General features: G+C 41.8%; 1 protein-coding gene and 15 non-coding genes across 16 annotated transcripts; 5 read left to right on the forward strand and 11 right to left on the reverse strand.

The window, feature by feature from the left end:
• Nucleotides 1–56: 56 nt before the first annotated feature.
• On the reverse strand, nucleotides 57–145 carry trnay-gua. Its single transcript is given in 2 exon segments — nucleotides 57–92; nucleotides 109–145. It is a non-coding gene; the product is annotated as a tRNA-Tyr (tRNA).
• Nucleotides 146–537: 392 nt separating this feature from the next.
• On the reverse strand, nucleotides 538–619 carry trnas-gcu. The gene has a single exon. It is a non-coding gene; the product is annotated as a tRNA-Ser (tRNA).
• A 107-nt stretch (nucleotides 620–726) lies between these two features.
• Nucleotides 727–799, forward strand: trnaa-agc. Its single transcript has one exon. It is a non-coding gene; the product is annotated as a tRNA-Ala (tRNA).
• A 364-nt stretch (nucleotides 800–1,163) lies between these two features.
• Nucleotides 1,164–1,252, reverse strand: trnay-gua. Its single transcript is given in 2 exon segments — nucleotides 1,164–1,199; nucleotides 1,216–1,252. It is a non-coding gene; the product is annotated as a tRNA-Tyr (tRNA).
• Nucleotides 1,253–1,675: 423 nt separating this feature from the next.
• trnas-gcu lies at nucleotides 1,676–1,757 on the reverse strand. Its single transcript has one exon. It is a non-coding gene; the product is annotated as a tRNA-Ser (tRNA).
• Nucleotides 1,758–1,864: 107 nt separating this feature from the next.
• Nucleotides 1,865–1,937, forward strand: trnaa-agc. Its single transcript has one exon. It is a non-coding gene; the product is annotated as a tRNA-Ala (tRNA).
• Nucleotides 1,938–2,336: 399 nt separating this feature from the next.
• On the reverse strand, nucleotides 2,337–2,425 carry trnay-gua. The gene is given in 2 exon segments: nucleotides 2,337–2,372; nucleotides 2,389–2,425. It is a non-coding gene; the product is annotated as a tRNA-Tyr (tRNA).
• Nucleotides 2,426–2,848: 423 nt separating this feature from the next.
• Nucleotides 2,849–2,930, reverse strand: trnas-gcu. The gene has a single exon. It is a non-coding gene; the product is annotated as a tRNA-Ser (tRNA).
• A 107-nt stretch (nucleotides 2,931–3,037) lies between these two features.
• trnaa-agc lies at nucleotides 3,038–3,110 on the forward strand. The gene has a single exon. It is a non-coding gene; the product is annotated as a tRNA-Ala (tRNA).
• A 364-nt stretch (nucleotides 3,111–3,474) lies between these two features.
• trnay-gua lies at nucleotides 3,475–3,563 on the reverse strand. Its single transcript is given in 2 exon segments — nucleotides 3,475–3,510; nucleotides 3,527–3,563. It is a non-coding gene; the product is annotated as a tRNA-Tyr (tRNA).
• Nucleotides 3,564–3,986: 423 nt separating this feature from the next.
• Nucleotides 3,987–4,068, reverse strand: trnas-gcu. Its single transcript has one exon. It is a non-coding gene; the product is annotated as a tRNA-Ser (tRNA).
• Nucleotides 4,069–4,175: 107 nt separating this feature from the next.
• On the forward strand, nucleotides 4,176–4,248 carry trnaa-agc. The gene has a single exon. It is a non-coding gene; the product is annotated as a tRNA-Ala (tRNA).
• Nucleotides 4,249–5,113: 865 nt separating this feature from the next.
• trnas-gcu lies at nucleotides 5,114–5,195 on the reverse strand. The gene has a single exon. It is a non-coding gene; the product is annotated as a tRNA-Ser (tRNA).
• Nucleotides 5,196–5,302: 107 nt separating this feature from the next.
• On the forward strand, nucleotides 5,303–5,375 carry trnaa-agc. Its single transcript has one exon. It is a non-coding gene; the product is annotated as a tRNA-Ala (tRNA).
• Nucleotides 5,376–5,739: 364 nt separating this feature from the next.
• Nucleotides 5,740–5,828, reverse strand: trnay-gua. Its single transcript is given in 2 exon segments — nucleotides 5,740–5,775; nucleotides 5,792–5,828. It is a non-coding gene; the product is annotated as a tRNA-Tyr (tRNA).
• Nucleotides 5,829–6,389: 561 nt separating this feature from the next.
• ap2b1 (adaptor related protein complex 2 subunit beta 1) lies at nucleotides 6,390–25,974 on the reverse strand. The gene is made up of 22 exons (XM_037119577.1): nucleotides 25,860–25,974; nucleotides 23,719–23,773; nucleotides 23,476–23,581; nucleotides 22,949–23,084; nucleotides 22,433–22,678; nucleotides 21,044–21,234; nucleotides 20,404–20,625; nucleotides 19,997–20,117; nucleotides 19,496–19,591; nucleotides 19,071–19,186; nucleotides 18,573–18,738; nucleotides 18,304–18,402; nucleotides 17,407–17,666; nucleotides 15,573–15,765; nucleotides 13,938–13,979; nucleotides 12,633–12,785; nucleotides 12,363–12,508; nucleotides 12,103–12,232; nucleotides 11,695–11,779; nucleotides 10,862–10,948; nucleotides 9,901–10,055; nucleotides 6,390–8,641 (listed from the first exon to the last, which is right to left on the reverse strand). The coding sequence occupies exons 2-22, from the start codon at nucleotides 23,753–23,755 to the stop codon at nucleotides 8,567–8,569; spliced, it is 2,862 nt and encodes a 953-aa protein (XP_036975472.1). The 5' UTR covers nucleotides 23,756–23,773; nucleotides 25,860–25,974; the 3' UTR covers nucleotides 6,390–8,566.
• Nucleotides 25,975–26,479: the final 505 nt, after the last annotated feature.

Consider the following 26,479-nt stretch of genomic DNA (forward strand, 5'->3'; position numbering starts at 1 on the left):
CAGAGCCGTTGCTTTCCGATTGGCAAAAATCTACACAGAGGCCAAGGAAAAGATCCTCCTTCGAGCCGGATTTGAACCAGCGACCTAAGGATAACTGTTGCGACCCACCTACAGTCCTCCGCTCTACCAACTGAGCTATCGAAGGAAGCGCTCAGAGAGGAACGACAGAGACCTACACGGACCGTAACATGGCAACGAGTGTGTTCGTTTAAGCACCTGCTGGCCTAACAGTGGGAGTTTCGTGACATAATTGGTGAAGACTGCCGTCGGCCACTACGTTCACCGGCGGACGTGGGACGGCTTTGAGTTTTTTTCCCCAGAGAAATCACGCAACGAAACAGGTGGCTCTGAAAAAGACTGCCTTAAACTCTTTCTATTCTGAAAAGACGAGGACGACAGGCAGGGCCCTCTAGGCGAACATGCCTGAGCGAAGTCAGCATCTGCTTAAAAGCCAGATGTGAAACACAGCTTGAATGCCAGTTGAAGTTTGGTAGTTTGCTGACATGTGAAGATGGCCGATTAAAGATTCCTCAAGTGCGACGAGGATGGGATTCGAACCCACGCGTGCAGGGCACAATGGATTAGCAGTCCATCGCCTTAACCACTCGGCCACCTCGTCTCTGAGCGCAGGGCTCCTTCGTGTGGGCACGCGGTGTGTGACCATAAAAAGCCAAGACAGCTGGACCCAACTGAGGTCTGATCGCAGTGCCTTGCAGGAGGCCGCAAGGGGAATTAGCTCAAATGGTAGAGCGCTCGCTTAGCATGCGAGCGGTAGCGGGATCGATGCCCGCATTCTCCAGGAGGCTTTAGTTTCCTCTCTTCTGTTGTAAAGGTAATGAGCGAAAAACCGTGAGATACTAGACATTAGTCGATGGACATGCTTAACCTTCTGTGAATCAACTAAGGTGGTCTTGTTGGTGGCTTATCTCACTGTGCGACCTTTGCAACCTCTCTACGGCCTGGACCTTAGTTAAGGTGTGGCAGTTCGCTGGCACGCGAAAAAAGTAGCTCAAGGGCCCCGTATACTTGCCAACGCTGACGCCGGTCACTCAGTGTACCGCTGGATGTGGACAAGCTACGTGTTTGCGCCCGATAAAATCAAGTAACCAGAGCCGTTGCTTTCCGATTGGCAAAAATCTACACAGAGGCCAAGGAAAAGATCCTCCTTCGAGCCGGATTTGAACCAGCGACCTAAGGATAACTGTTGCGACCCACCTACAGTCCTCCGCTCTACCAACTGAGCTATCGAAGGAAGCGCTCAGAGAGGAACGACAGAGACCTACACGGACCGTAACATGGCAACGAGTGTGTTCGTTTAAGCACCTGCTGGCCTAACAGTGGGAGTTTCGTGACATAATTGGTGAAGACTGCCGTCGGCCACTACGTTCACCGGCGGACGTGGGACGGCTTTGAGTTTTTTTCCCCAGAGAAATCACGCAACGAAACAGGCGGCTCTGAAAAAGACTGCCTTCAACTCTTTCTATTCTGAAAAAGACTGTCTTCAACTGTTTCTATTCTGAAAAGACGAGGACGACAGGCAGGGCCCTCTAGGCGAACATGCCTGAGCGAAGCGAGCATCTGCTTAAAAGCCAGATGTGAAACACAGCTTGAATGCCAGTTGAAGTTTGGTAGTTTGCTGACATGTGAAGATGGCCGATTAAAGATTCCTCAAGTGCGACGAGGATGGGATTCGAACCCACGCGTGCAGAGCACAATGGATTAGCAGTCCATCGCCTTAACCACTCGGCCACCTCGTCTCTGAGCGCAGGGCTCCTTCGTGTGGGCACGCGGTGTGTGACCATAAAAAGCCAAGACAGCTGGACCCAACTGAGGTCTGATCGCAGTGCCTTGCAGGAGGCCGCAAGGGGAATTAGCTCAAATGGTAGAGCGCTCGCTTAGCATGCGAGCGGTAGCGGGATCGATGCCCGCATTCTCCAGGAGGCTTTAGTTTCCTCTCTTCTGTTGCAAAGGTAATGAGCGAAAAACCGTGAGATACTAGACATTAGTCGATGGACATGCTTAACCTTCTGTGAATCAACTAAGGTGGTCTTATTGGTGGCTTGTCTTATTGGTGGCTTATCTCACTGTGCGACCTTTGCAACCTCTCTACGGCCTGGACCTTAGTTAAGGTGTGGCAGTTCGCTGGCACGCGAAAAAAGTAGCTCAAGGGCCCCGTATACTTGCCAACGCTGACGCCGGTCACTCAGTGTACCGCTGGTCACTCAGTGTACCGCTGGATGTGGACAAGCTACGTGTTTGCGCCCGATAAAATCAAGTAACCAGAGCCGTTGCTTTCCGATTGGCAAAAATCTACACAGAGGCCAAGGAAAAGATCCTCCTTCGAGCCGGATTTGAACCAGCGACCTAAGGATAACTGTTGCGACCCACCTACAGTCCTCCGCTCTACCAACTGAGCTATCGAAGGAAGCGCTCAGAGAGGAACGACAGAGACCTACACGGACCGTAACATGGCAACGAGTGTGTTCGTTTAAGCACCTGCTGGCCTAACAGTGGGAGTTTCGTGACATAATTGGTGAAGACTGCCGTCGGCCACTACGTTCACCGGCGGACGTGGGACGGCTTTGAGTTTTTTTCCCCAGAGAAATCACGCAACGAAACAGGCGGCTCTGAAAAAGACTGCCTTCAACTCTTTCTATTCTGAAAAAGACTGCCTTCAACTGTTTCTATTCTGAAAAGACGAGGACGACGGGCAGGGCCCTCTAGGCGAACATGCCTGAGCGAAGCGAGCATCTGCTTAAAAGCCAGATGTGAAACACAGCTTGAATGCCAGTTGAAGTTTGGTAGTTTGCTGACATGTGAAGATGGCCGATTAAAGATTCCTCATGCGCGACAAGGATGGGATTCGAACCCACGCGTGCAGAGCACAATGGATTAGCAGTCCATCGCCTTAACCACTCGGCCACCTCGTCTCTGAGCGCAGGGCTCCTTCGTGTGGGCACGCGGTGTGTGACCATAAAAAGCCAAGACAGCTGGACCCAACTGAGGTCTGATCGCAGTGCCTTGCAGGAGGCCGCAAGGGGAATTAGCTCAAATGGTAGAGCGCTCGCTTAGCATGCGAGCGGTAGCGGGATCGATGCCCGCATTCTCCAGGAGGCTTTAGTTTCCTCTCTTCTGTTGCAAAGGTAATGAGCGAAAAACCGTGAGATACTAGACATTAGTCGATGGACATGCTTAACCTTCTGTGAATCAACTAAGGTGGTCTTGTTGGTGGCTTATCTCACTGTGCGACCTTTGCAACCTCTCTGCGGCCTGGACCTTAGTTAAGGTGTGGCAGTTCGCTGGCACGCGAAAAAAGTAGCTCAAGGGCCCCGTATACTTGCCAACGCTGACGCCGGTCACTCAGTGTACCGCTGGATGTGGACAAGCTACGTGTTTGCGCCCGATAAAATCAAGTAACCAGAGCCGTTGCTTTCCGATTGGCAAAAATCTACACAGAGGCCAAGGAAAAGATCCTCCTTCGAGCCGGATTTGAACCAGCGACCTAAGGATAACTGTTGCGACCCACCTACAGTCCTCCGCTCTACCAACTGAGCTATCGAAGGAAGCGCTCAGAGAGGAACGACAGAGACCTACACGGACCGTAACATGGCAACGAGTGTGTTCGTTTAAGCACCTGCTGGCCTAACAGTGGGAGTTTCGTGACATAATTGGTGAAGACTGCCGTCGGCCACTACGTTCACCGGCGGACGTGGGACGGCTTTGAGTTTTTTTCCCCAGAGAAATCACGCAACGAAACAGGCGGCTCTGAAAAAGACTGCCTTCAACTCTTTCTATTCTGAAAAAGACTGCCTTCAACTGTTTCTATTCTGAAAAGACGAGGACGACGGGCAGGGCCCTCTAGGCGAACATGCCTGAGCGAAGCGAGCATCTGCTTAAAAGCCAGATGTGAAACACAGCTTGAATGCCAGTTGAAGTTTGGTAGTTTGCTGACATGTGAAGATGGCCGATTAAAGATTCCTCAAGTGCGACGAGGATGGGATTCGAACCCACGCGTGCAGAGCACAATGGATTAGCAGTCCATCGCCTTAACCACTCGGCCACCTCGTCTCTGAGCGCAGGGCTCCTTCGTGTGGGCACGCGGTGTGTGACCATAAAAAGCCAAGACAGCTGGACCCAACTGAGGTCTGATCGCAGTGCCTTGCAGGAGGCCGCAAGGGGAATTAGCTCAAATGGTAGAGCGCTCGCTTAGCATGCGAGCGGTAGCGGGATCGATGCCCGCATTCTCCAGGAGGCTTTAGTTTCCTCTCTTCTGTTGCAAAGGTAATGAGCGAAAAACCGTGAGATACTAGACATTAGTCGATGGACATGCTTAACCTTCTGTGAATCAACTAAGGTGGTCTTGTTGGTGGCTTATCTCACTGTGCGACCTTTGCAACCTCTCTACGGCCTGGACCTTAGTTAAGGTGTGGCAGTTCGCTGGCACGCGAAAAAAGTAGCTCAAGGGCCCCGTATACTTGCCAACGCTGACGCCGGTCACTCAGTGTACCGCTGGATGTGGACAAGCTACGTGTTTGCGCCCGATAAAATCAAGTAACCAGAGCCGTTGCTTTCCGATTGGCAAAAATCTACACAGAGGCCAAGGAAAAGATCCTCCTTCGAGCCAGCGACCTAAGGATAACTGTTGCGACCCACCTACAGTCCTCCGCTCTACCAACTGAGCTATCGAAGGAAGCGCTCAGAGAGGAACGACAGAGACCTACACGGACCGTAACATGGCAACGAGTGTGTTCGTTTAAGCACCTGCTGGCCTAACAGTGGGAGTTTCGTGACATAATTGGTGAAGACTGCCGTCGGCCACTACGTTCACCGGCGGACGTGGGACGGCTTTGAGTTTTTTTCCCCAGAGAAATCACGCAACGAAACAGGCGGCTCTGAAAAAGACTGCCTTCAACTCTTTCTATTCTGAAAAAGACTGCCTTCAACTGTTTCTATTCTGAAAAGACGAGGACGACGGGCAGGGCCCTCTAGGCGAACATGCCTGAGCGAAGCGAGCATCTGCTTAAAAGCCAGATGTGAAACACAGCTTGAATGCCAGTTGAAGTTTGGTAGTTTGCTGACATGTGAAGATGGCCGATTAAAGATTCCTCAAGTGCGACGAGGATGGGATTCGAACCCACGCGTGCAGAGCACAATGGATTAGCAGTCCATCGCCTTAACCACTCGGCCACCTCGTCTCTGAGCGCAGGGCTCCTTCGTGTGGGCACGCGGTGTGTGACCATAAAAAGCCAAGACAGCTGGACCCAACTGAGGTCTGATCGCAGTGCCTTGCAGGAGGCCGCAAGGGGAATTAGCTCAAATGGTAGAGCGCTCGCTTAGCATGCGAGCGGTAGCGGGATCGATGCCCGCATTCTCCAGGAGGCTTTAGTTTCCTCTCTTCTGTTGCAAAGGTAATGAGCGAAAAACCGTGAGATACTAGACATTAGTCGATGGACATGCTTAACCTTCTGTGAATCAACTAAGGTGGTCTTGTTGGTGGCTTATCTCACTGTGCGACCTTTGCAACCTCTCTACGGCCTGGACCTTAGTTAAGGTGTGGCAGTTCGCTGGCACGTGAAAAAAGTAGCTCAAGGGCCCCGTATACTTGCCAACGCTGACGCCGGTCACTCAGTGTACCGCTGGATGTGGACAAGCTACGTGTTTGCGCCCGATAAAATCAAGTAACCAGAGCCGTTGCTTTCCGATTGGCAAAAATCTACACAGAGGCCAAGGAAAAGAGCCTCCTTCGAGCCGGATTTGAACCAGCAACCTAAGGATAACTGTTGCGACCCACCTACAGTCCTCCGCTCCACCAACTGAGCTATCGAAGGAAGCACTCAGAGAGCAATGACAGAGACCTACACGGACCGTAACATGGCAACAAGTGTGTTCGTTTAAGCACCTGCTGGCCTAACAGTGGGAGTTACGTGAGTTACACAAACAACACCTGCTTTAAGTCAAATAAGAAAACATAGTTTGAATGCACGTTATGTTATGGTCGTTTGATGACAGGCGTGACCTTCTAATGATGTCTGTAACCTTTCTCTGATGTGGATCTTTGTCAGGTGAAGTAATTTATGGTTGAAATGTCAAGATGGCAGATTAAAGATACCTCAAGTGCAATGAGAACAATGTCAGGCATTTTCTGCCAGGACATGCCTTTCGTATGTGTCCATTTGTTAAAATACGAAGGTTTATTCCAAGCTGAGTCCTTACTTTGATAGCTCAGTTAATAGAGCAGAAGCGTGTAGGTTGATAGACAGTTATCCTTCCATTGCTGGTTCAAGTCCAGCCAACCTGCTTTTCGCCGTGTGTCTGTTTAGATCGGATCAGTTGATTTCTCTAGCTCTTGTTTTTCAATATTCGATGTCTGAACAGACAGTGATGCATCATATATTTGACAGTTTATTGACATGGTAGTGACAATAATAAATCATTTACAACACGGTTACAGCAATGGTGCTAGAAATATTCCATTTCATAAGATGCTATGAATGCTCTCTCCATACATTCTGTATTGCTGGCAACAGTTTTGTATATACTTCTATTTGTGGGAGTGCTAGAGACGATAGTAGTAAAAAAAAAAAACAACAACAAAAAACTGATCAACAGAGAAATTAAGCTGCAGGATTTTTTCCCAATGGAGGAAATCCACAGTCTAAATGAAAATGGATAGAATGGATAGTAGGCTCATGCAGGCACATAAATGTAATTTTAAATTGCCATGTAGGAAAATAGTTTCACCAGCACAACTGATCCCCTGAAAAAGCCTTTTCTGTGGAATAGATAGAGCTTCATTTCATTTGCAGGGTAATACCAAAACATTTTTAATTTATTAGCCACACAAACTACACCATCACTGGACTACACTGTACTCTGGGCCTTAGAGCATATACACTCTAATGTTCTATAGCACAAACAACGCCAACATTAGAAAGTCATATTGACACTAGGGTACTAAAACGTAAGCTTGGCATTAAATTTGGATGCTTAGTCCTGTGAGATTGGTTTGGCTGACTTTAAAACTGGTTTAGATTGGCTTGACAAAAATGGCATGACTAGAAAAACAACACTGGCATCCAAGAAAAGGTGAAAACATTTAAAGCACAATAAAGAATTGAAGCTCCTGCAACAATTAATTAAAAAGGAAACACACAGAGGTAGATGCACAATAAATAGGAATGAAAATACAGGTGTATAAAGCCGTGTACAACTATGTGGTTGCAGTAAATGGGTTACTATAAAAAGAATTACATGTGGAGCAAATTAGCGATTATTCTTAAAACGGAGTGGCACTGATGTGTTAACACAAAATCAATAGCTGCTGTGGTTTGTGTAGTGGTTCCAAGTTAATGATCAAAGACTTGAAGTTGAAAATAATGGCTGCTTGGCAAGTTTTACCCAAGAATTTAAACAAATGTACTGTATGTTTATTGCCTGTCAGAAGCTTCTAAAATGTCTGTTCTACTTGTGGAGGGACCCACTTAGCCTGCAGATGCCTCACTACACTGGATGTGTTGTGTATTTTTCAACATGACTTTATTATGTAAAAATGCACTCTATGCGCACATTTTAAAAAAGTTTACCATTAAAAGGCCTAAAAGAAAATAGTTTTAAAAAAGCTGACTATTCTGAATACATTTACCTGTTGTTCTGGAGATGAAGGCGGAGTGCTGATTAAGATAAAAACATAATTCATGTGAGGAGAAGCAATATCATTTCAAGACTTGGCAACTACATTATAGTTTATGTTTGAATAATCCTGTTTGAAATTTCCCTCGAAGTGTTTCACTTACTTTACAATGCTTCATACTTATGGAGTAAAAAATACAAATTGTATCTACATGTTGCACAAAATCTAATAGAACACAACAAGCTGTGTTAAAGCCATGACAGGAACAGCAAAATAGTGTATAACATTTTTCGATTTGGCATGTCTCAAGTAGTAATTGTAAGCTGTGGACTCTCGGAGCCACACATTCTGTAGAACGGACATTAGTAGCTTCTGACAAACATGATTGTTGGTCTCGACTCATCACACATACATGGCAAAAGGAACAGATCAACACCGGTATTACGCTGTAGCTACAACTGAGGCAAAGCATGTATCAAAAATAAATCAGAACGAAAAACGTGTCAGCCACACGCAGTAGATAATAAACATTTTAGTTTCCACTCAGGACAGTTTCACCATCAGACACATCTTCACAACATTAAGACAGTAAGTTAAGGATGGAATGATAGACGTGTTCTTACTGGGAGGCAAAAATCTAAATGGGGAGTTGAATAATGCTTTCAACTGCCAAAATAAAGGAAAAATCAACAGTGTCTGTACTGCTGAACTTCAGTACATTACACATAATTACAGTATGGTGATTACCCACTATTCATTTGTATTTACTAACATTTTCCTTGTTGATCTCTGAGAGGGAAAAATACCCAATATTCAAAATTATTTCATCATTTAGATTCCTTTCTTTTGGCAGTTGTAGCAGCAGATGGTAGAAAATGATAGAAACGCTGCTGTTTGTTGTCAGGATGAAACAGAGCTGCAAAGTGTTGGAGCAGGTCAGTTCTTCAGCACGGCGTCATACATCTGGTAGACATACTGAGAAACCTCAGGGGCCCGACACTTGAGAGACAGCTGTGGAGCCGGACAAGACAGAGTTAGAATAAGAGAAAAAAGTCACTCATATACTCAAACTGAAAGATGCTGTTTTGGAAGAATGGTAGGATCCAGTTTTTAACTGCTGATACTGAACAGTAAACAGTAATGACTGGCTGGTCTTTTTACTTTGTTTTTGTTACCACTTTGAACATATTGTCTGTCTGAAATGACAACTAGTCAACACAAAGTGGGGACAATAAGCAAGCCATGCTGAGCTGATGATAACGACAGCAAAATATCTAAGGACTTACGGAAGGATGCACTTCAGAATTGACACTGTTAATACACTGCTATGCAGATAAATACTACAATGGATACAATTGTGTCTGGATGATCATCTCTTGCTCAGTGTAGTAACAATAATCAAAGGCAAACTGCTCATGCATAGTGGTTACCCTAGTTTCCATGGCATTTTGCCCCTCTTTTGCCCAGTTTTACTTTACACTTAATTCAGGATCAGATGATTAGTAAAATAATTGATTCCAAGAAAAATCATCGATTATTTTCTATTATTTATTTATTTTTAGATATTTAGATACCATTGCCATTTTTTTTTAACAATAAAAGTGCAAACTGTTAACGAGCCTCTGGTTTCACCTTCTTCAGTATGAGGCTTTGTAGCTTTTCCTTGTGTTATATCAATAACTGAATATCTTTGGGTTTTGAGCAGAACAAGACATTTGAAAACCTTAGACACTGGACTTTTACCTCCAAGACCAAATCAATTGATTTTACACTAAAGGGGCTATATATAACAAATCGTAGCATTTTTCATGCTTTAATCACTTTTTTATTGGCCGTATGTGAGCGGATTATAATGTGACATGAAACGTTAGACATTCCTCTCTCAGTTGTCTAAACAAGCCTGTGATCAATTTGTTGAATTTTTTTGATGTTTCTGGACTGTGGATTTCTTTGTGATGCCCAAAGGATGTGACATTCTCGAGTGCCTCGGCTCAGTGCAGTACAGTAATAGTATCTTACGTTTGTTTAGAAAAAGAATGTGCGAACTTAAACTAAGAATTGGCTTTCAGCATAACACAGAAATACTACAGAGCCCATTAAAAAAAACATGAATGCACTAAATCAGAGACACACCTAGACTACAGACAGGTACTTCCACAAACACAATTAGCACTCTATTAGCACAGAGATGATGCACATAATTGGACAGCAAAAGACCATAAAGCACATCTTAAGGCATAATAATAAGATGATTAAAAGTTCTTAAATACCGTATAGTTGGGGTTGCCAGGTTGAATGCGCAGTTCAGCAAGGATCCAGATGCCGTTGGTTAACTTGAGGGACTGATAGAGCATATCCTGGCCTTCTACATTTCTCTTGGCAATGGTGTAGATGTTGTTATTCTGCAGCTTCCCTGAAACTGTATCTGCAAGACCAGAATCAAGACAGGTAATTAACACACACACACACACACACGTAATGTAATCACTACTGGAACCATACTAACTATAGGTACTACTAACTAATGTATATATGGCTAACGGTTTATCTGGGAACTGATGGGAAAGTTTGCTCTATGAGGATTTTAATGAGCTGTGACTGGCAACCTTTAAATCAGGTACTCTACAACACTGGACCCTGCTATGAACAACTGCTGTGGGCTGTTAGCCATCCTGCTGCCAGGATAACAGTGGCACAATTATGGGCAGCTCCTAAAGGAAATAAGTTGTCCTTCATGTACAGAGGAAGAAGAAAGGTGTCTTGTATCCCAAGAAAGGCATGTGGGTAGAGAAAGAAAAAAGAGTGAAAAGTCATTGGACGAGTTGTGGAAGGCATAACATGAGGGAGGTTATCAGATTTTTGATTAAAATTTGGAAGTCCTTATAGTGATAATGGGGCCAGTGCAAGTGTTTGCAAAGTCGAGCCGGAGACATCTAGGACAATGTTGTAGCAGAAATTCATAAATTTGAATGCACTAAACTTATCTGCATGTTTAGTACAACCCTTCTGAAGTTCGCACATCATTTGAAAAAAATCTCAAAGAGTCTCCAGTGGCAGCAAGTGAAAGTACAATGACATAATTTGACAAACAAAAATAAAATATAAAAAATAAAGTAATGATAAACTTTACTTTTCCTCCAGAGACATTTTCTAATCTGCTTGAAAAAACGAGATGTTAGAGAAAAATTGCTTTGCACCTGAGGGCCCTTTTATTTATACAAGTCTGCATACCTGCATTTAGGTGGCACTCCTTAATCTGGTACTGGAGCTCGTTCTCATTGGGGATGTCTTTCCAGGTAGCCAGGAACACCTGTCGCTCTGAAGGAGGAAAGCAAACAAATATAATTAGTCCATATATACCTACAATGATGTTGAAGCAGAGATTTTTTTCTAAAATGGGCCAGATGTTTGATTGACTAATCTTGGTGGAATCAGATGTTCAAGTTTCAGTTTAATATCGTGATTTAATATGTCTCAATCTGACCGAGCCAATTTAAGTGACCTGACTTTTAGCCTTGAGCTGACTGATTTTGAGCAGACTGAATATAGTTTATAGTAGATATAGTTGTGATTATCCGGCACTTGAGTCTTAAATTTGTGAACACTAAAAACATTTATATACACTGGAATTAAAATGTTTTTACACTGCACAAGTTGATGTTGAACATTTAAAAGGTCAGGGGAGAATTTAGATATATTCAGATGGTTTTCAAAAGAAAATATCTAAGAGCTGTAAATTCAGTGCTATTTAAATTTCAACATAATGGATTCAGTAGTAATTAAATTTAAGAACTAATTTTCCGTTTCAGCTATTTAGAGTCAAACCGCTGGCAACATTTTGATTCTAAAGATATAGCTCAAAGGTTCAATTAACAGATTACTATTTTCAATAATTTTGTCCTGAACTCTGCAGTAAATATATCTCATCAAACATTTCACATCCAATGCAAATAAAACATTTGCAATTATATTCTGTTGCTGCTACAATGGTTGTGGAAAATAAGATAGTGATGGTGTGAAGAGAGATATCATACATGTATAAAAGTTGCGAGTGACAATCATACCCATTTTTCCATCCTCCACAAAGAATATATTGAGAGGGATGAGTACGCTGAAGTAGAAGACATCAATACTGTTCTTCACAGCCACCTGTGTAAATGTAAAAAAAAAAAAAAAGACATGATTTTGACATTAGAGAACAAAGAATGTTCCAACAATCCTGTGTTGTGTTGAGGTTTGATTTATCATCATATTATTCATGACGAGAAATTAGGTAAGATATAAACAACAGAAGTTGTTTTAACTCCTCCAGTCCACTTTAATGGATTGGATTTGTATGGTGCTTTTCAAGACACCCAAACCCCCTGACAACAAACTGCTTTCAGTTAATACTACAGAGTCTAAAGTATAGTATTAAGTAAGTATTTGTGCATTTGGTGTCAGGAAATTGATTCAACGTAAGGCTTCTGTACCTGCAGATTGTTCAGTGGGTCCATCTTCATGACTGGCCCAATGGTGTTGATTGGCAAAGAAACTTCAATACTTTGGCTGGGCATTAGTGGAGTGTGAATGGGCAGAGGACTGGTGGGGATCATCCCAAAACTACATTTAGCAAACAAACAAAAAAACAAACTTTCAGTACATTTATAATATATGAGCTCCAATTGAGAGGGATTAAATGGTAGCTGAGCCCTTGTTAAACATAAGTTTTCCTCCGAGTCATCTCACTGACCTGTTCTTGTTGAACTGGACAGCAAAGTCGGTCATGTGTTGCAGTGCCTTGTTGGTGAAAGTCATGTCCATGTACATGTGACCCTGGCGGCGAGAGAAGGTGCCAGAGATCTCCAGTCCCTTTGCTTTCACTGCAGGCAGCCACACCTAGTAAAAAAAACACCAGTGTAATTAGACATATCTAATTCAATATCACTGAGCTGACTGAATGCTTGTGATCCATTATTCAAGTGAATTATGGCCTATTTGTTACGAATGACATTTCACTCACTGCTTTTGCAGCTACATAGCCTCCAGTGGTGATGGCCATGCCCGTGGAGAGCTCAAACAAGTCGTTAAGGCCGCTGCTAACGGCTGGAGGTGCTGGTGTGGGTGACGGAGCAAAAGTACTCGGGACAGATGAGGGGATGAAGTTCTGTCCAACCTATAGCAATCACAACAAATATACACATGCACAAAACACACAATCTGAGTAAGCGTCATTTTAGTAAGCATCACTGGAAACTTCACTATTTGCTCTAAACCTACAAGGAGAATCACACAGACAATCTGAAGTCATGCCGAAAGAAGAAAATATTAATAAATCACTAAAGTGATTCTGAGGAAATACAACATTCAAACTAAAGCAAGCTTATGAGATTAACCAAAGCCCACAGCAATAACAGAGAAAGTCAGAAAATGCTCAAATGTGATATTAATTTAGGAGCCCATCTTTGTTTTTTTTGTTTGTGTCCATTTATTTTGAAGCTATAATACTCACAGAATTGTGTTTTAGATTATTTCTGAAGCTTATGACTGCAAACAATAAATAGCAGTCCCTATTTAGTCATGGATTTTATTATTACTGTACTTTAGGGAGCAACAGTATGCAGACTTTTTTGAAGTTTGTGTCATCTAATGCTGATCAAGCACCTTCCTTAAATGACTTTTCGATGTGCACTGCGTACTGTTGCACTTCAGGGAGTGTGCAGTGTGCAGACGTTTTTCCAATTGTTTGAAGGACAACACTTACACTTACAAAAATAAAAGCTGTAATGAAGTTTATTGTGATGGACTACTCAAATCTAGCAATTTTCAAGTGAACCAAGATGGCAGGAAATAACATTTAAATATAAGCTGCAATGGTATACTCAAAAAATTGTCATACACCAGATGAAAATTTTGGAGGCTCCGGGTTTAAATTGAATGTAATTCACGAAACACTGACAATTGACAACAATAATAATTCAGAACCAGCAGTTTCTCTCCTTGGGCGAGAACAAAAGGTTCAAACTGATGAGAAGGATAGACCTGGTCATTATCTTTTATACAGCCTGCTTGAAATTATATCAGTCTAATTTAAGTTCAGATATGGCCTATCCAGATGAAGATGAATGCAAGTAAATATCACAACATAGTTTTTCTCAGCCTGAAATGGGCTAAAACCTGCTTAACACCTGTGTGATCTTCTAACTGAAAATATGAGTGTGAGACAGAAAAGCCAGGTTTAATGAACTACTAGAAGCTGGTTTGAAAGAGTGGTGGGTTAAATTCAGGAAGCATGCAGCATGCAGACAGGCAGAAGGGCTTGACTTACTGCTGGACTTCCCCCAACACCTCCGCCCAGGTCTCCCCCCAGCTACAGGAGAGAAGAGAGGCCCCCAAAGACAGACGGACAGACCAAACACACAAACACAGACAGAAACAGAGACTCTCTTAGCAACCGCAACCCATCAAGAGGAGCCCTCACTTTCTGGGAAAATAGCAACTCCACATGGTAGGTTAGACGTTAAAATAAGACTTTCAAATCTGCAAGAAGATTATCAAGAAGTTGAGTTATTCCAGCAGCTTGGAGAAGTGAAAAAGTGGCAATTAACAGAGGAAATATATAACAAGGCTTAATGTGGCTCTGTGTTGAAAAAACAGTATAATAATATTTTAAGGTACCAAATTTATTCAGGAGTTAAAAAAAGTTGAATGTAAAAACAGATACAGAAAAGGCACAACAAGTATACTTAAATGAGCATTATAACAAGATAAACATAAGAATCATATCACATAAGAAAAAACAGGCACTTTAAAATTATAAATAAAAAGGAAGTTTACTCTTATAAGATAAAAAGGCTTTTACTAAATACTCAGAGTCAGTCGTTTTCATGTTTAATCAGAGGAAGGAAGCTGACATTTTGGCACATACAGCTTTCTTGGATATAAAAAGAGGAACATTCAAAATGCTGATTTATAGAGAATGCTCTGTCCTTCTTTTGATGGCTGCCTTTGAGTCAGCATCACACTCGTAACAATCCCATCAGCTCGTGATGACCAAAAACAGCCCCATGTTAATCAGCAAAGATAAACTACATTCAGGTTTGATAACCTCTGATCATAACAGTGCAAACAGAGTTAAGTTAAAAGACAAGTATGAGTTGATCCAGTGTAAAGATTTAAGGGATGAGGCTGGAGTTATTCTGTATTTTTTAATGCTACTAAAGCTCTGTTCAAGCCGAAGGTTTGTGACATTTGACATTCTGGAAACCTTCAGGTTCACACCCACGTGACTAGATCAGACATTGTATCTCCATTGCATCACCTTTCATTATTTCTCTTCTATCTGCTGGCTTTTCTGGCTTTTTTTAATAACTGGATGTGATCTGCAGTGTCTTAAAACATCAGGCTCAAGATAGATACAAATACGAGTTGGCTTAAGTCTGGCTGAGACTGAGAGACTGCTTCACATTTCTCTGATTTTCTCAATGCAACCTTTAGAAATAGATCGTTTTCATTGCAAATGTTTGGTCCAAACTGGGCTTAAAACCTGCAGTATGTTGGTATGTCTCTCAATATGTGCCTGATTTTCTTAGACTGAAATTCAACCTCAAACAAATAGGTTTATAGTAAGGGATATTATTCTTCAAAAATGTTCTAAAATATGGGCCCCAAGTTTATCCCAAGTTTATACTTAATGGAGATTTAGACAGGAGACGTGCCGAATTACAGCTGTAGAGAGTTTGAGGTGTGAGCAGCTGTTATCAACTTACTATCCTTTGGAACTGCCGCTGCAAACCACTGTTTAACATCCCATTGATACAAAAACAAGGATGCACAGAATATGTTTATTGGGTCTTCAACCAAGTTTAGCCAATGCATCCACTCAACAGCAAAATCAACGTGTGTGTGTGTGTGTGTGTGTGTGTGTGTGTGTGTGTGTGTGTGTGTGTGTGTTCAAACTCACCAAACTGTCAAGACCTCCTCCCAGAAGGTCCACTGCACCCATCTGCATGGAGGAGACCTGGGGCACATTGACTGGTGGGCCCAGATCCAGGTTCAGCAGGTCACCCAGCAGGTCACCCTGGCTAGGGATGACATGTGGCTGGTCCATGGCAGCTGCTGGCCCACCGCTCACTGGGCTCTCACCAGTATCAATGCTGTCATAGGAGAGAACAGTGGTACTGGTGAGGGGCAGGTATTTTCCAAATCCATTACGAAATCAATGAATTGAATAAATTCACATGTCACGGCCCAGTTAGTTGTATTTATCTACTGTTGATTTAGTAGTGTTGCGCCAGGACTAATTAAACTTAACAGGAAACAAGGACTGAGATCTAACTGTCAAATATGATTATATAATGACCAAAGTTCTATAAGGTGCTAAAATCCTGACAAACAACACTAGATAAGCACAATTAAATCACACTGTAGAAGTGAAACCCCTTCTTCCATGAAAAAAAGCAGCACTTCAGCTCTTCTTTACAAAATTTATTTCTTCCTCATTAATTTCAGTGTGAAATGGGGCAATCTCTTCAGGGTGTTGGGTAATATCCTGTTCTCCAGAACAGTTGATAGAGCTTAAAATGCACCATGAAATATAGACTTGATCAGAATATACATATCTTGTATGGTGGACTATGATATCCAGTCCCAACTTGATGCCACATGTTATGTCATTGCTGCTTATGGGCCATATATCACTGTTCTTAAAATGACACCTCGAGATCTGAATCAGTGATTGCTTCAGGCACACACAATGCAACCTTGTCTTGTGTGAGATTAAAAAAAAAACATTAATAGAATAGATCGCCATCAAGCAAATAGGTTTTCATGATTGTGTTTATGTGATTCATTTCCACTTAAAGTACAATTCTAGGCAGGTACATATATTGCTATTGCTGCAATTTTTGCACTTTTGTGTCGTACTGCTCTTATATATTTTTATCTATTCTTAATTTAAACACATTCAATTTTTCTCTTTCATTTTTCATGATCTATCCATATGTATCCAGTCCTTGGGCTGCAGTTACATCCAAATTTCCCTTCTGGTGCTCAATAAAGTATAAATAATGTTATATCAAATCCTTTTACACTTTCCCTCAATACAACCAGAGATATTTAATGGAGATACTTACAACTTGTATATACATTAACTCTGGTTCAGAGATTCAAATCACGCAAAGAAAACATGTTGAACCCTACAGAGTGTAAAAAGAGCACAGGACACTGTGAACAAATCAGAGCCATGCGAGTATAATAAAGGGGGAGGAGAGTAAATGTAGGTCTGTAATTAGGACTGGGTGATATGGGCTTAAAATAACATTTTGATATTTTTAGGCTATAATCACAATACACAACATAAATCTTGGTATTTGACATTTCAAAAGCACTTCATAATAGCTAGAACTGGATGACAAAACTAAAAATATCTTGATATTGTTTATTAAATACCTCGATATTGATATTGCAACAATATTACAGGGATCACTATTTAGTAGTTTCATGAAATGTAAATACAGTGAGATTTCTGATTTCTGATCATCGGTAATGAAAATATAATGATTGGCAAAGGCAAGTAATAGAACAAGAAGAACTGTCGGGTAAGTTTAGAAAATGATGTCACTTTACTGTAGCCTGCAGCCTTTAAAACCAGGCAAAGAAACAACTGTTTCTATATCAGGATGTAACAATACCCAAAGTCTAAATGGACATATACTCTCATATCACGATAATGATATGTTATCAATATAGTCACTAGCCTTATCTGTAACAATTTGCATAATGTTTGTGTGTCTGACCTGCTGTGCTGCACAGGAAGGTGTTTGCGGTGGATTCCATGGCTGCCCTCGACAAAGGCGCTGGGGGGTTTGTGATAGACAGACGCCAGGGAGCCAATATGGCAGATGAGCTCATCCAATAGGGTGGGCTCAATCAGATCAGTCTCCTCTGAGATCAGGGGTTTTTCTGACAACACCACCTCCTTGGCGGTCACAGGGTCAGTGGACAACAGGCGCCAATAAATGTAGCCCCTGTCACGCAGGTCAGGGTTGTCAGAGTCCTGCAGATGAACAGGAGAGTTCAACAGATGATGTTAGTTCTATTTCTTTGTTTCCCATTGCATTTGTACAGTGATGAATTAGATCTTGTGGACCACATTAGGACTAGTTGTTGGTAGCTTCTACCATATACTCCATACCTTTATACTTTTCTGCAAAGTGTAAAAGGTATGCAGTATATATGAGGTCCCATGCAGAAGAACATTTTATGTAGGAATATTGTTTTATATTTTGCCAACAGGGAAGGTCAAATATAAAGTAAAAGTTCAGAGATCATTTTAAGATTTGTAACATCGAAAATATACTTTGATGTAGAAAACTTTGAATCAAGATGAATAAATTAAATTAAACAAAATCATTATAGCAATTAAGAACTCACAAATTCAAATTTAAGACTACTGAATGACTTTTAAAGGTCACATACTGTATAATGTATATAAAACGGAATTAAGGACATTTTAAGTGAGAATCTTTAAGGATCTGCAGATATCCTGAACAATTATCAACTGAGAAAAAGAACAAAACATAAAACCCTTTCAATATACTACAGAAATGAACTGTTCTCAGAGGTTCCCTGTATGACCTGAGCAAAAACCAAATAAATAAAGCACCTTCAGAGATATAAAAGACGACAATTACCTGAGTGGCCAAGCTGAGAACCTGCTGCACCAACTCCTGAGTCTCTGATGGCTTCTTTAGGAAGAGCTTGACAATGGCTGTCAGCAGAGTGAGCTGGACCTATAAATCATAGTACATGCTGTCATTTATCATAAAAGTCTCATCCCTGCAATGGGAAGTGGACACGTAAATAGACAAACAGAGTGATGTCTGTGATGTCCACATTGTTACAGCTGTTCTGTTTGGAAGAAATTAGCTGTGTGTTAGTTTGTTGGGGGGGAAGAACCCACCTGAGTGCTCTCATCATGGAAGCCCTCGAGGAAGCTCTCCAGCAGCTCGTCAGCGTTGTCGATCCTCTCGGCGTACTCGCCAACAATCCAGATCATGGCAGCACGAGCATCAGGCTCATCCAGGGAATCCAAATTCTCACACAGTGTGGCAATGATGCTTTCATACCTGAAGAACACCAGTATCTTAGTGGCCAGAATGAAACGTTAACAGAAGCTTAGGGACTTAAATATACAATGTATAGTAAATACTGCAGGGAAGTTAAAGGTCAGTACTTTATGTAAAGTGCTTTAAATATGATTGCTGGTCAAATCCAAAACACACTTGATACGTCCCATAAAAAAGAAAACCTCATGTGAATCAGACTGCACTGATAGACTAGTGATCCAAAGATGCACAGCCTTGGATGGACTACATCAATTAATACAAGTTTATATCAATGGACTGGTTTGTCAATCGTTCTTGTCCAGCAGTTCTGACAGGTTCAGCAGCGAACATACTTGTTGGGGTACTTGCGGAAGATGTCCCTGATGACCACAATAGCTTCCTGGACCACATAGTTGACCTTGGTCTGGATCAGGTCCAGCAAGGTGCTGACACAGCGCTCAGCTGATTGCTTGAGAAGAACAGGACAGAGGCACCATGATATCATTTCTTGTGTAAAAACATCACCGAAACTCATGACACTTTTCTTTTTCAAAACATACAGGAGAATTCGTTTTAACACCAAATTGGAGCATGATGGGAGAACAAATATTAATAAACTAAGCTACTAAACAGATGCATTTGGATGCATGCAATTGAGCTGCAATCCATAACCAGAGCCAAAAGAAAAATGTTAGACTAAATGCTGTAATTGTTGCTGGTCTGCAATGAATGTCATATACTGACCAGGTAACATATATGATGAGAAAGCACTTCTTACCTCCACTTTGATGGCACAGCGTCCGATGGCTCGGACAGCTTTGCGCACAAAGTCAACATCCACCTCCGTGGCGTATTCCTTCAGCTCAGCCAGCACCTGAAAGTGGCCGAAGACGGCAGTGACATTTATTGCGAGCAAACACAATACAACACCACACGCATATTTAACAGTTTGAAGTTGTGATTCACTTTTGTTGATTTTGTTTCAGTTTGATGCCTTCTTTGAAGCTTGACCTTCAACTGACGATAAACTACATTATTTGAACAATACAAAGTGTAAATATTCTCTACACATAGTGGTACATATACAGAAGACATCATGCATAAATCACGTATTTGTTCTTTTGAGCACTGACAGGCCAAATACTGTTCTGAAATTTAACATATTTCATTTCCTCCTTCATTATGTATAAATGTTAAATACACCAACTTAAAGAGAACAAAGCCTCATCCCTTTCCTCTTAACAAAGCTCTCACATAGCTGCATTTTAAAATTAGGTACCTGGGCAATGTTTGCCTGAGATGCCAACCGGATCATGATGTCCAGTTTCTCCAGCTTCACATAGATTGGGTCGTTGTACTTAACAAAGAACACTTTAATCTCCTGCTTGAGGATCTCAGGCCTGCACACAAGACAACACATTACACATTAGACTGTGGGAAAAATCACAGAGAAACTTAAGTGTTATTTTATTCAAGAGGGCACAGACATAATTATGATATTGACATGAATATGTGAATGGTTTTTCCTGGTCAAAATTACCTCCGTAAAGTCATATTGTTTTTGAATTTACTGTAAGTCTCAATAAAAGAAAAATAAGGTAAAGGGAGAACATCATGAGTAGTAGCAATATAAACTTCACTGCAGGGAAAAATAGGACTGAGCCTCTGCTGTTTGTGATCACACACCTTTTCTGGACAATGAGGTTGATGTTCCTCAGAGCCACGTACTGGACCTCCGGCTCTCCAGAAAGTAAGGTGACCAGTGGTGGGGATAACTTCTTCAGCAAGGTGTTGTAGTAGTCGGAGTCCTTTGGCAACAGCTCCAAGAACTTCATCAGCACCTTGACAGCTGACAGCACCACGGCTGAGTTGGCGTGAGACAGCCGGGGAGTGACACGCTCGCAGATGCTTTGGAATCGAAGAAGGGAAAGGTGAGAGTCAACGGGGAACATAACACCAATTATACAAGAAGGGTCATTAATTAAAAAAAGGAGAGTGGTGTGGTGTTGGGATTGGAAATTACAGAATAACTAGCTAAATGATAGAAAGTGTCAGTTTTAAGAGGGTTTAAGTGATAAGACGCTGACAATGAACTCCAAAGGTCCCGGATTTAAGTCTGGTTTGGCATTTTTGTTGAATTTCTGTCCTTCATTCCCTCCCATCTCTGTACTAAGGCTACCTAAGAAAGCCAGATAATTACAAGTAATCTAAGTAATAAATAAAGATTGCTGATGAGTATTTCTATACCAAAAGAGTAAATACAATTATATTGTCTTCAATCATCTCTTCAACAAGCCTACATGTCTTACTTCAGAGTAATTGCTACCTTTGGGCCTCGCGCTCATCCTTGGGGTTGTAGTTGGACAAGCAGTCGAGGATGAAGATCTGTCCCCACTCTGTGCACTCGTTGAGGGCTGTCAGCAGCTTGTTGATGTTCTGGGGATTGAGGTCCAGCAGGTTGCTGTTGGGGTGAGACTCGCTGATCTCAGATAGGGCGGCAACAGCATTGGCCACAACCTAAAGGAAAGAGGTATTCCGTGGTGAGGAGTTTGCATGAGAACTCTGTACCTCTAGTTTGGTTTTCATTAGCAACTTCACTGTAAATCCACACGTTTGAGGGATGCAAAGAGCAATGTTCATCACTATACTGTTGTCAAAGTATCATTTTTCTTCAACACATATCAATTCTGAATATTGTGTCTTACAGTCAGGCTTTCTTACTCTTTTCTTTCTTGAAAGCAAGGTGACACACATAAACTGCTGCAGCGCTCACATAGCCCTGCCTCCCCTCACTCAAGTCAAGGTGCCGTCTTCTCTTCACTAGTATCAATTGCTCTGTTTTTGTTACGGTGTTACAGCTAATTAAAGCTGCCAAGTGCACAGTTCTGTGACTGGTTATGGTTGACAAGGAACCTTGTTAAAGAGCTAATTGGAAGTAATTTGCATTTGAGACAAAAAAACCCCCAAAACCTTAAGGACCAACCCGCGGACATCTATAGAAAGCTGTCAGGCCAGGACAGCAATGTTTAACACACAGTACACAAGCCTTATTATATTAATCGTGACATGAAAATGTGAAATCTTATGCCCTCAATGTCAATTTCTTCGCTGTGGTATCAACAATGTTATCATATATAAATAATTTTAAGTGACTTGATTAAACTCAGCAATTCCAGTATCGCGACATCTTAGCTTTAGTATAACAACAGTCTCAGGGCAAAAAGATAAGAGGTACTGTATTCCAGAGCAAGGGTACATATCAAAGGAGTGAAGCTACTCTGTGTAAGGATCTTACAAGACAGCAGGTGATAGTGACTTACTGATGGAAGACACTGTGCATTTGCTTTGCATTAATGAAACTGAGCAGTAGATTGCCATGTAGCAAAATAAAGGGCTAAAAAAGTACAGTCAGTCATATATTTACGTGGGGGGACAACAACAAGAATGTCGTTTAATAAATTGTTATTTGCATGTAAATTTGCATGCATGCAGGCAGCAGAGAGAAGTGGCCAACAGCTGATGTTAAAATGCATGCAAGCCTTATTTAAGCGTGGTTCAACTGTTGGAATTTAACCTTATTTCACAAGGTGGTGATGAAGATTAGACAACAAATAAACATGCCAAAATTTCAAATTAAAGCATTTCCATTATTGTTGTGGGAATGAATTCCAAACCCAAGAAAAGAAGGCTCGGTTGGAAAATAACTGACACCCACCATGGGGTTTGAATCAGCAATGAGATCTCTCAGGGAGTCCAGGAAGCCCTGGTCCTCCACCATCTGGGCGTTGATGTCATGCAGTTTAGCCACACAAACAGCCGCAGTCTTCCTCACATATGGGTCCTCATCCTTCAGACACTTCCTCAGTGGCTCACACAGGTACTCTGTGATCTTGTCCACCCGGATGCAGCCCATGGTGCGGACGGCCAGAGCACGGATCAGAGGGTTTGGGTCCTCACAGTCCTGGAGGGAAAGAAAACCAACAGAATGATAGCTTAGCTTTGCGCTCTGATGAGAATTTAAGATAAGATTAAAAATACTCATCCAGCTAAATTACAAAATCCATCTTTATTATATCCAAAAGCAGAAATACCATCCAGAATAAATACATCTGACAAGGCTGCTTTCTCATCTGAGTGCATAATAAACAGCATTTTCGCAAAAATGTAGTCACACTTTCTGTATACCCTGGCAGTATTACTGCCCAGTTGATAAGTTCATTTAGAGCCTTGCCTTGACAAAGCTGTTGACAGCCATTATGGCCATGTCAGGCTGGCTCTTGGCGTAGTTCATTAAGTAGAGGTAGACCAACTTCTTCAGCTCCAGGTTGTCGGTCTGCATGCAGTTCACCACATCTGGGAATAAAGAACTGAAAGAAAAGAAGAGCGACTTAGTCCCAGTTTACATCAAAAGGCTTCAAGGCTCATACTTGTGACACAGAGCCTTCGTTTTTGTAACTTTCAGAGCAGCCTCCTGATCTGATGCTTGATTTCTGAATCTCTTGGCCAGATGTGAAAGTGTGACAATGGGCAGAGCTCCAAGTGAGAGCTCCACCACTGACTGTGTTCACTTCAGTTGTCACTTTTGGGAGTGCACTGCACTGATAGTTTTGCTTGACCAATCATAAAGCAAAATGCAGATGCCGCAACAATGGCTGCATGCTTTGACTATGTGGCGAACACAACATCGACTAAGGAATTGTAGTGTGAACTCAAAATTGTTGGTTCATTTATAGAAAGGATTTAACTCTTCTAGTGTACCTGACATCCTTGCCGACAGTCATGGCAGCAATGACTTTCTTCACTGCCTCTTTTCTCTTTTCCTTCTTCTCATTGTTCAGCTCAGCCTTCAGTTCAAAGATCTCCCCTGGAAGATGAATCGTAGTAGAGAAATGGAAATTGATGATTTTTCAAACCTTTAAGCTAAATGAAGTGCACACTGAAGAAAGCTTAATGTTTGAATCCAAAAAAAAATCCTCACTTGACAAATTCTTGGATACTCACCTTTTTTGTTTGTTGTGAAATATTTGGAGTCCGTCATGGTTGTGGTCCTTTAAATCTGCAGAGTCAATATACACTTCATTATGTCATCAGGAAAATATGCATTCATTATTCCCTCCAACCATTTGTCACATACAGAGTTCAATTCTTAATCATTATTGTCAAATATCTATTTTAGTTTACCTGTGCTGTCACCAACATTATCTATATACTATGCGTACCTTATGGGTGAGTTTACCTGCCCCAAGCACTGCTAACAGCTGCATAATAACTCATAGGAGTGAGTCATGTCATCACCACATACAAACATCTGCTGGAGGAGAATGGTTTGTACTGAAGAGCTCAGTGACTTTTAGGGTGGCATTCACAGGATGCCAAACCCTCCCACAAGTCAGTCTGTCAGACTGCCCTGTGCCTCTTGTGTGTCTGGGACCAGCAACAGATCTGGATATGAGGAGTCATGACCACCAAGAAGAGTAAGGTATGAATAATGTTTAATCCTTGGTGCTACAGTCCCCATATTGAGTTCCAAACTGCCTCAAGAAGCAAAGTCAGTGCCATTAATTGGCAGTTTCAACCATACATTCAAGTTGTTATTGTACAAAAACAATAAAACATCTCTGGGGTGCGTAGTGCATAGTATGAAATAAAAGTAGATAATAGAATAAAATACTGATTAAAGAACAGAATACTTCAAGAATAAAATAATTATTAAAAGGTTATTTATTCTGCATAACCAGAATTGTATACAAATCAAATAGATATAAAAATGTTGGAGCAAGCACAATGCTGTGTGTTTGAATGCTGAAGGACTGAATTAGGCTGCACTATATGGCAAATTGATGGACCAATATGTGCTTGGATTAACAGGATCCATATTTGCTTTGTTTGCATGAACCCAGATTTCAGCACACAACAGAGGAATTGTGCCTCCAACATTTTGGCAACAGCTTGGGAAGGGCCCTTCCCTGTTTAAATATGAATAATGTCATGTGCACAAAACAAGATCCATAAAGAAAATGTTTCTCACAGTTTGTTGTGGAAGAAGCTGACCTCAAATGCTGTTGTGACTGAAGGGGGTGCAATTAATCTATAGCAGCAGCTACCACAATATTATGGGGAGATTTCCTGTAGCAGAATGTAAATGACCTCTGATTTGGAATGACACTGTCACTGATCACATATGGGTGAGATGTGCTGGTTCATGCGTCTGCCCATGTATTTTTTGTGTCAACATCAGGTTGGTCACATTTGCCGATTCTTGATCATGATCGGACAAACCAACGTAAACTGACAGTGAGGTGACTGATTCAGTGAATGAAGACAGAAAATCAAAATATACAATGGATTCATGCTTTCCTAAACAACAGCATCTCCCAAGGACGTGGTACTTTTTCCTCTAGTTTAAAGAGGGCGCTGGTTTTGTCACCGTTTGTAGGATGCTACATCCTCAGTGTTAAATAATGAAACAACCTCTCACACAGTCGGTTGGCAGACCATACTGTTTTGTGTTTCACGTTTATTATATGTGCCAGCCTTCATTAAAGTTAAACAATTCAGACGGAGGTAAACATTAAGTATCTCTTGTCAACGCAGTTTAGCTAGCTAGCTTGCATCTTCCACACAGCTGACCTTATCTTGCCGTAGATGAGCGAGCTAACAAACTAACATTGTAACCATATGATAATCTCATCTGCTTGTTAAATTAAGCCTAAATAAGTCCTGATATGTCAGATAGTGTGCTGGGTGTGATGTCAAGCTTGCTACATTTAACATTACCCGGACCACGGCAGTTGCACTTAGCTAACGTTAGCCTGCTGCATGCTAACGTTAAAAGCAGCAGTATAATGACTGGCGCTAACGCTACGCTAGCTTGTTAATTATGACAAATTAGCATTCTGAAACACCTACTGGACGTCCACAATCAGCAAGCTTTTCGAGTCTGGTTTTTATTGACAATTTTATAGCATTAAATCAGACCTCAAAACATAAAAGTGATCGGCGGCCCGGTTTTCACTGCTGCTGACAGGAGCTATAGTAGCGTTAACGTACGAGATGAGCTACCCAGCTGACTGGCCGACACGAAATCACTAAAAGTAGCAATACCGATTTAGTAATGATGGACTGCAAAATATTACAAATACCTGGTTGCTTGTATGACAGCGGGAAAATGTTACGTTCGGCTCAAGACGCAGACTGGTCCCTTGCCTTGTTGGAGGAAGATGGAGAATATGGATTGAAATGGCACGTTCACTGTCATCGGAAACCGGACAACTTCCCTCTCGAGTCAAGATTCAAGGAAATATTGCATACCAGGCTGTGTTGTGCCATGGAGAAATTCAGAAGATGTGATGCTTTATTGAGGGCTATACTTCGAGTTCATACGGTTTTGAACTGCAAATAATGAAGAAGTCACTGTACTGTATCATGCATTTAACAAGCAGGACACACCAAGGTTACCAGAGACATTGACAACATCCGTCATAACCTACGTATCCGTGATCTACTGTCGTTAGGTTCAGAATTAAAATAATACAGTGCAAGCGCCGTATATAAAATGTCTTGCATTTAAAACTACCGGATCTTAGGCGTGACTGCTTACTGTCCCACAGTTTCCCATACAAGTGAATGTAACATATGGGGAAAGCCTTGGTCGGGATCCTGGTGACGTCCTGACAGTAACAGTGGAGGCTGCAGGAAAGATGCAGCCTCATTTCAATGTGTTTGACTCTCTTGGTCTTGACATGACATTACGTTTAGTGTT

The sequence above is a fragment of the Acanthopagrus latus genome, chromosome 13, assembly GCF_904848185.1.
Source record: "Acanthopagrus latus isolate v.2019 chromosome 13, fAcaLat1.1, whole genome shotgun sequence".
In the NCBI taxonomy this organism is placed as follows: Eukaryota; Metazoa; Chordata; class Actinopteri; order Spariformes; family Sparidae; genus Acanthopagrus; species Acanthopagrus latus.

Bases quoted from the DNA above. Each gene is read 5' to 3' on its own strand.
- ap2b1 (XM_037119577.1), bottom strand. From the start codon at position 23,755: ATGACGGACTCCAAATATTTCACAACAAACAAAAAAG. The intron at 23,085-23,475 runs GTACACTAGAAG...CTTTTCTTTCAG, and splicing joins ACTGTCGGCAAGGATGTCAG to TTCTTTATTCCCAGATGTGG. The intron at 17,667-18,303 runs GTAATTGTCGTC...GTTCATCTGCAG, and splicing joins TTCTCAGCTTGGCCACTCAG to GACTCTGACAACCCTGACCT.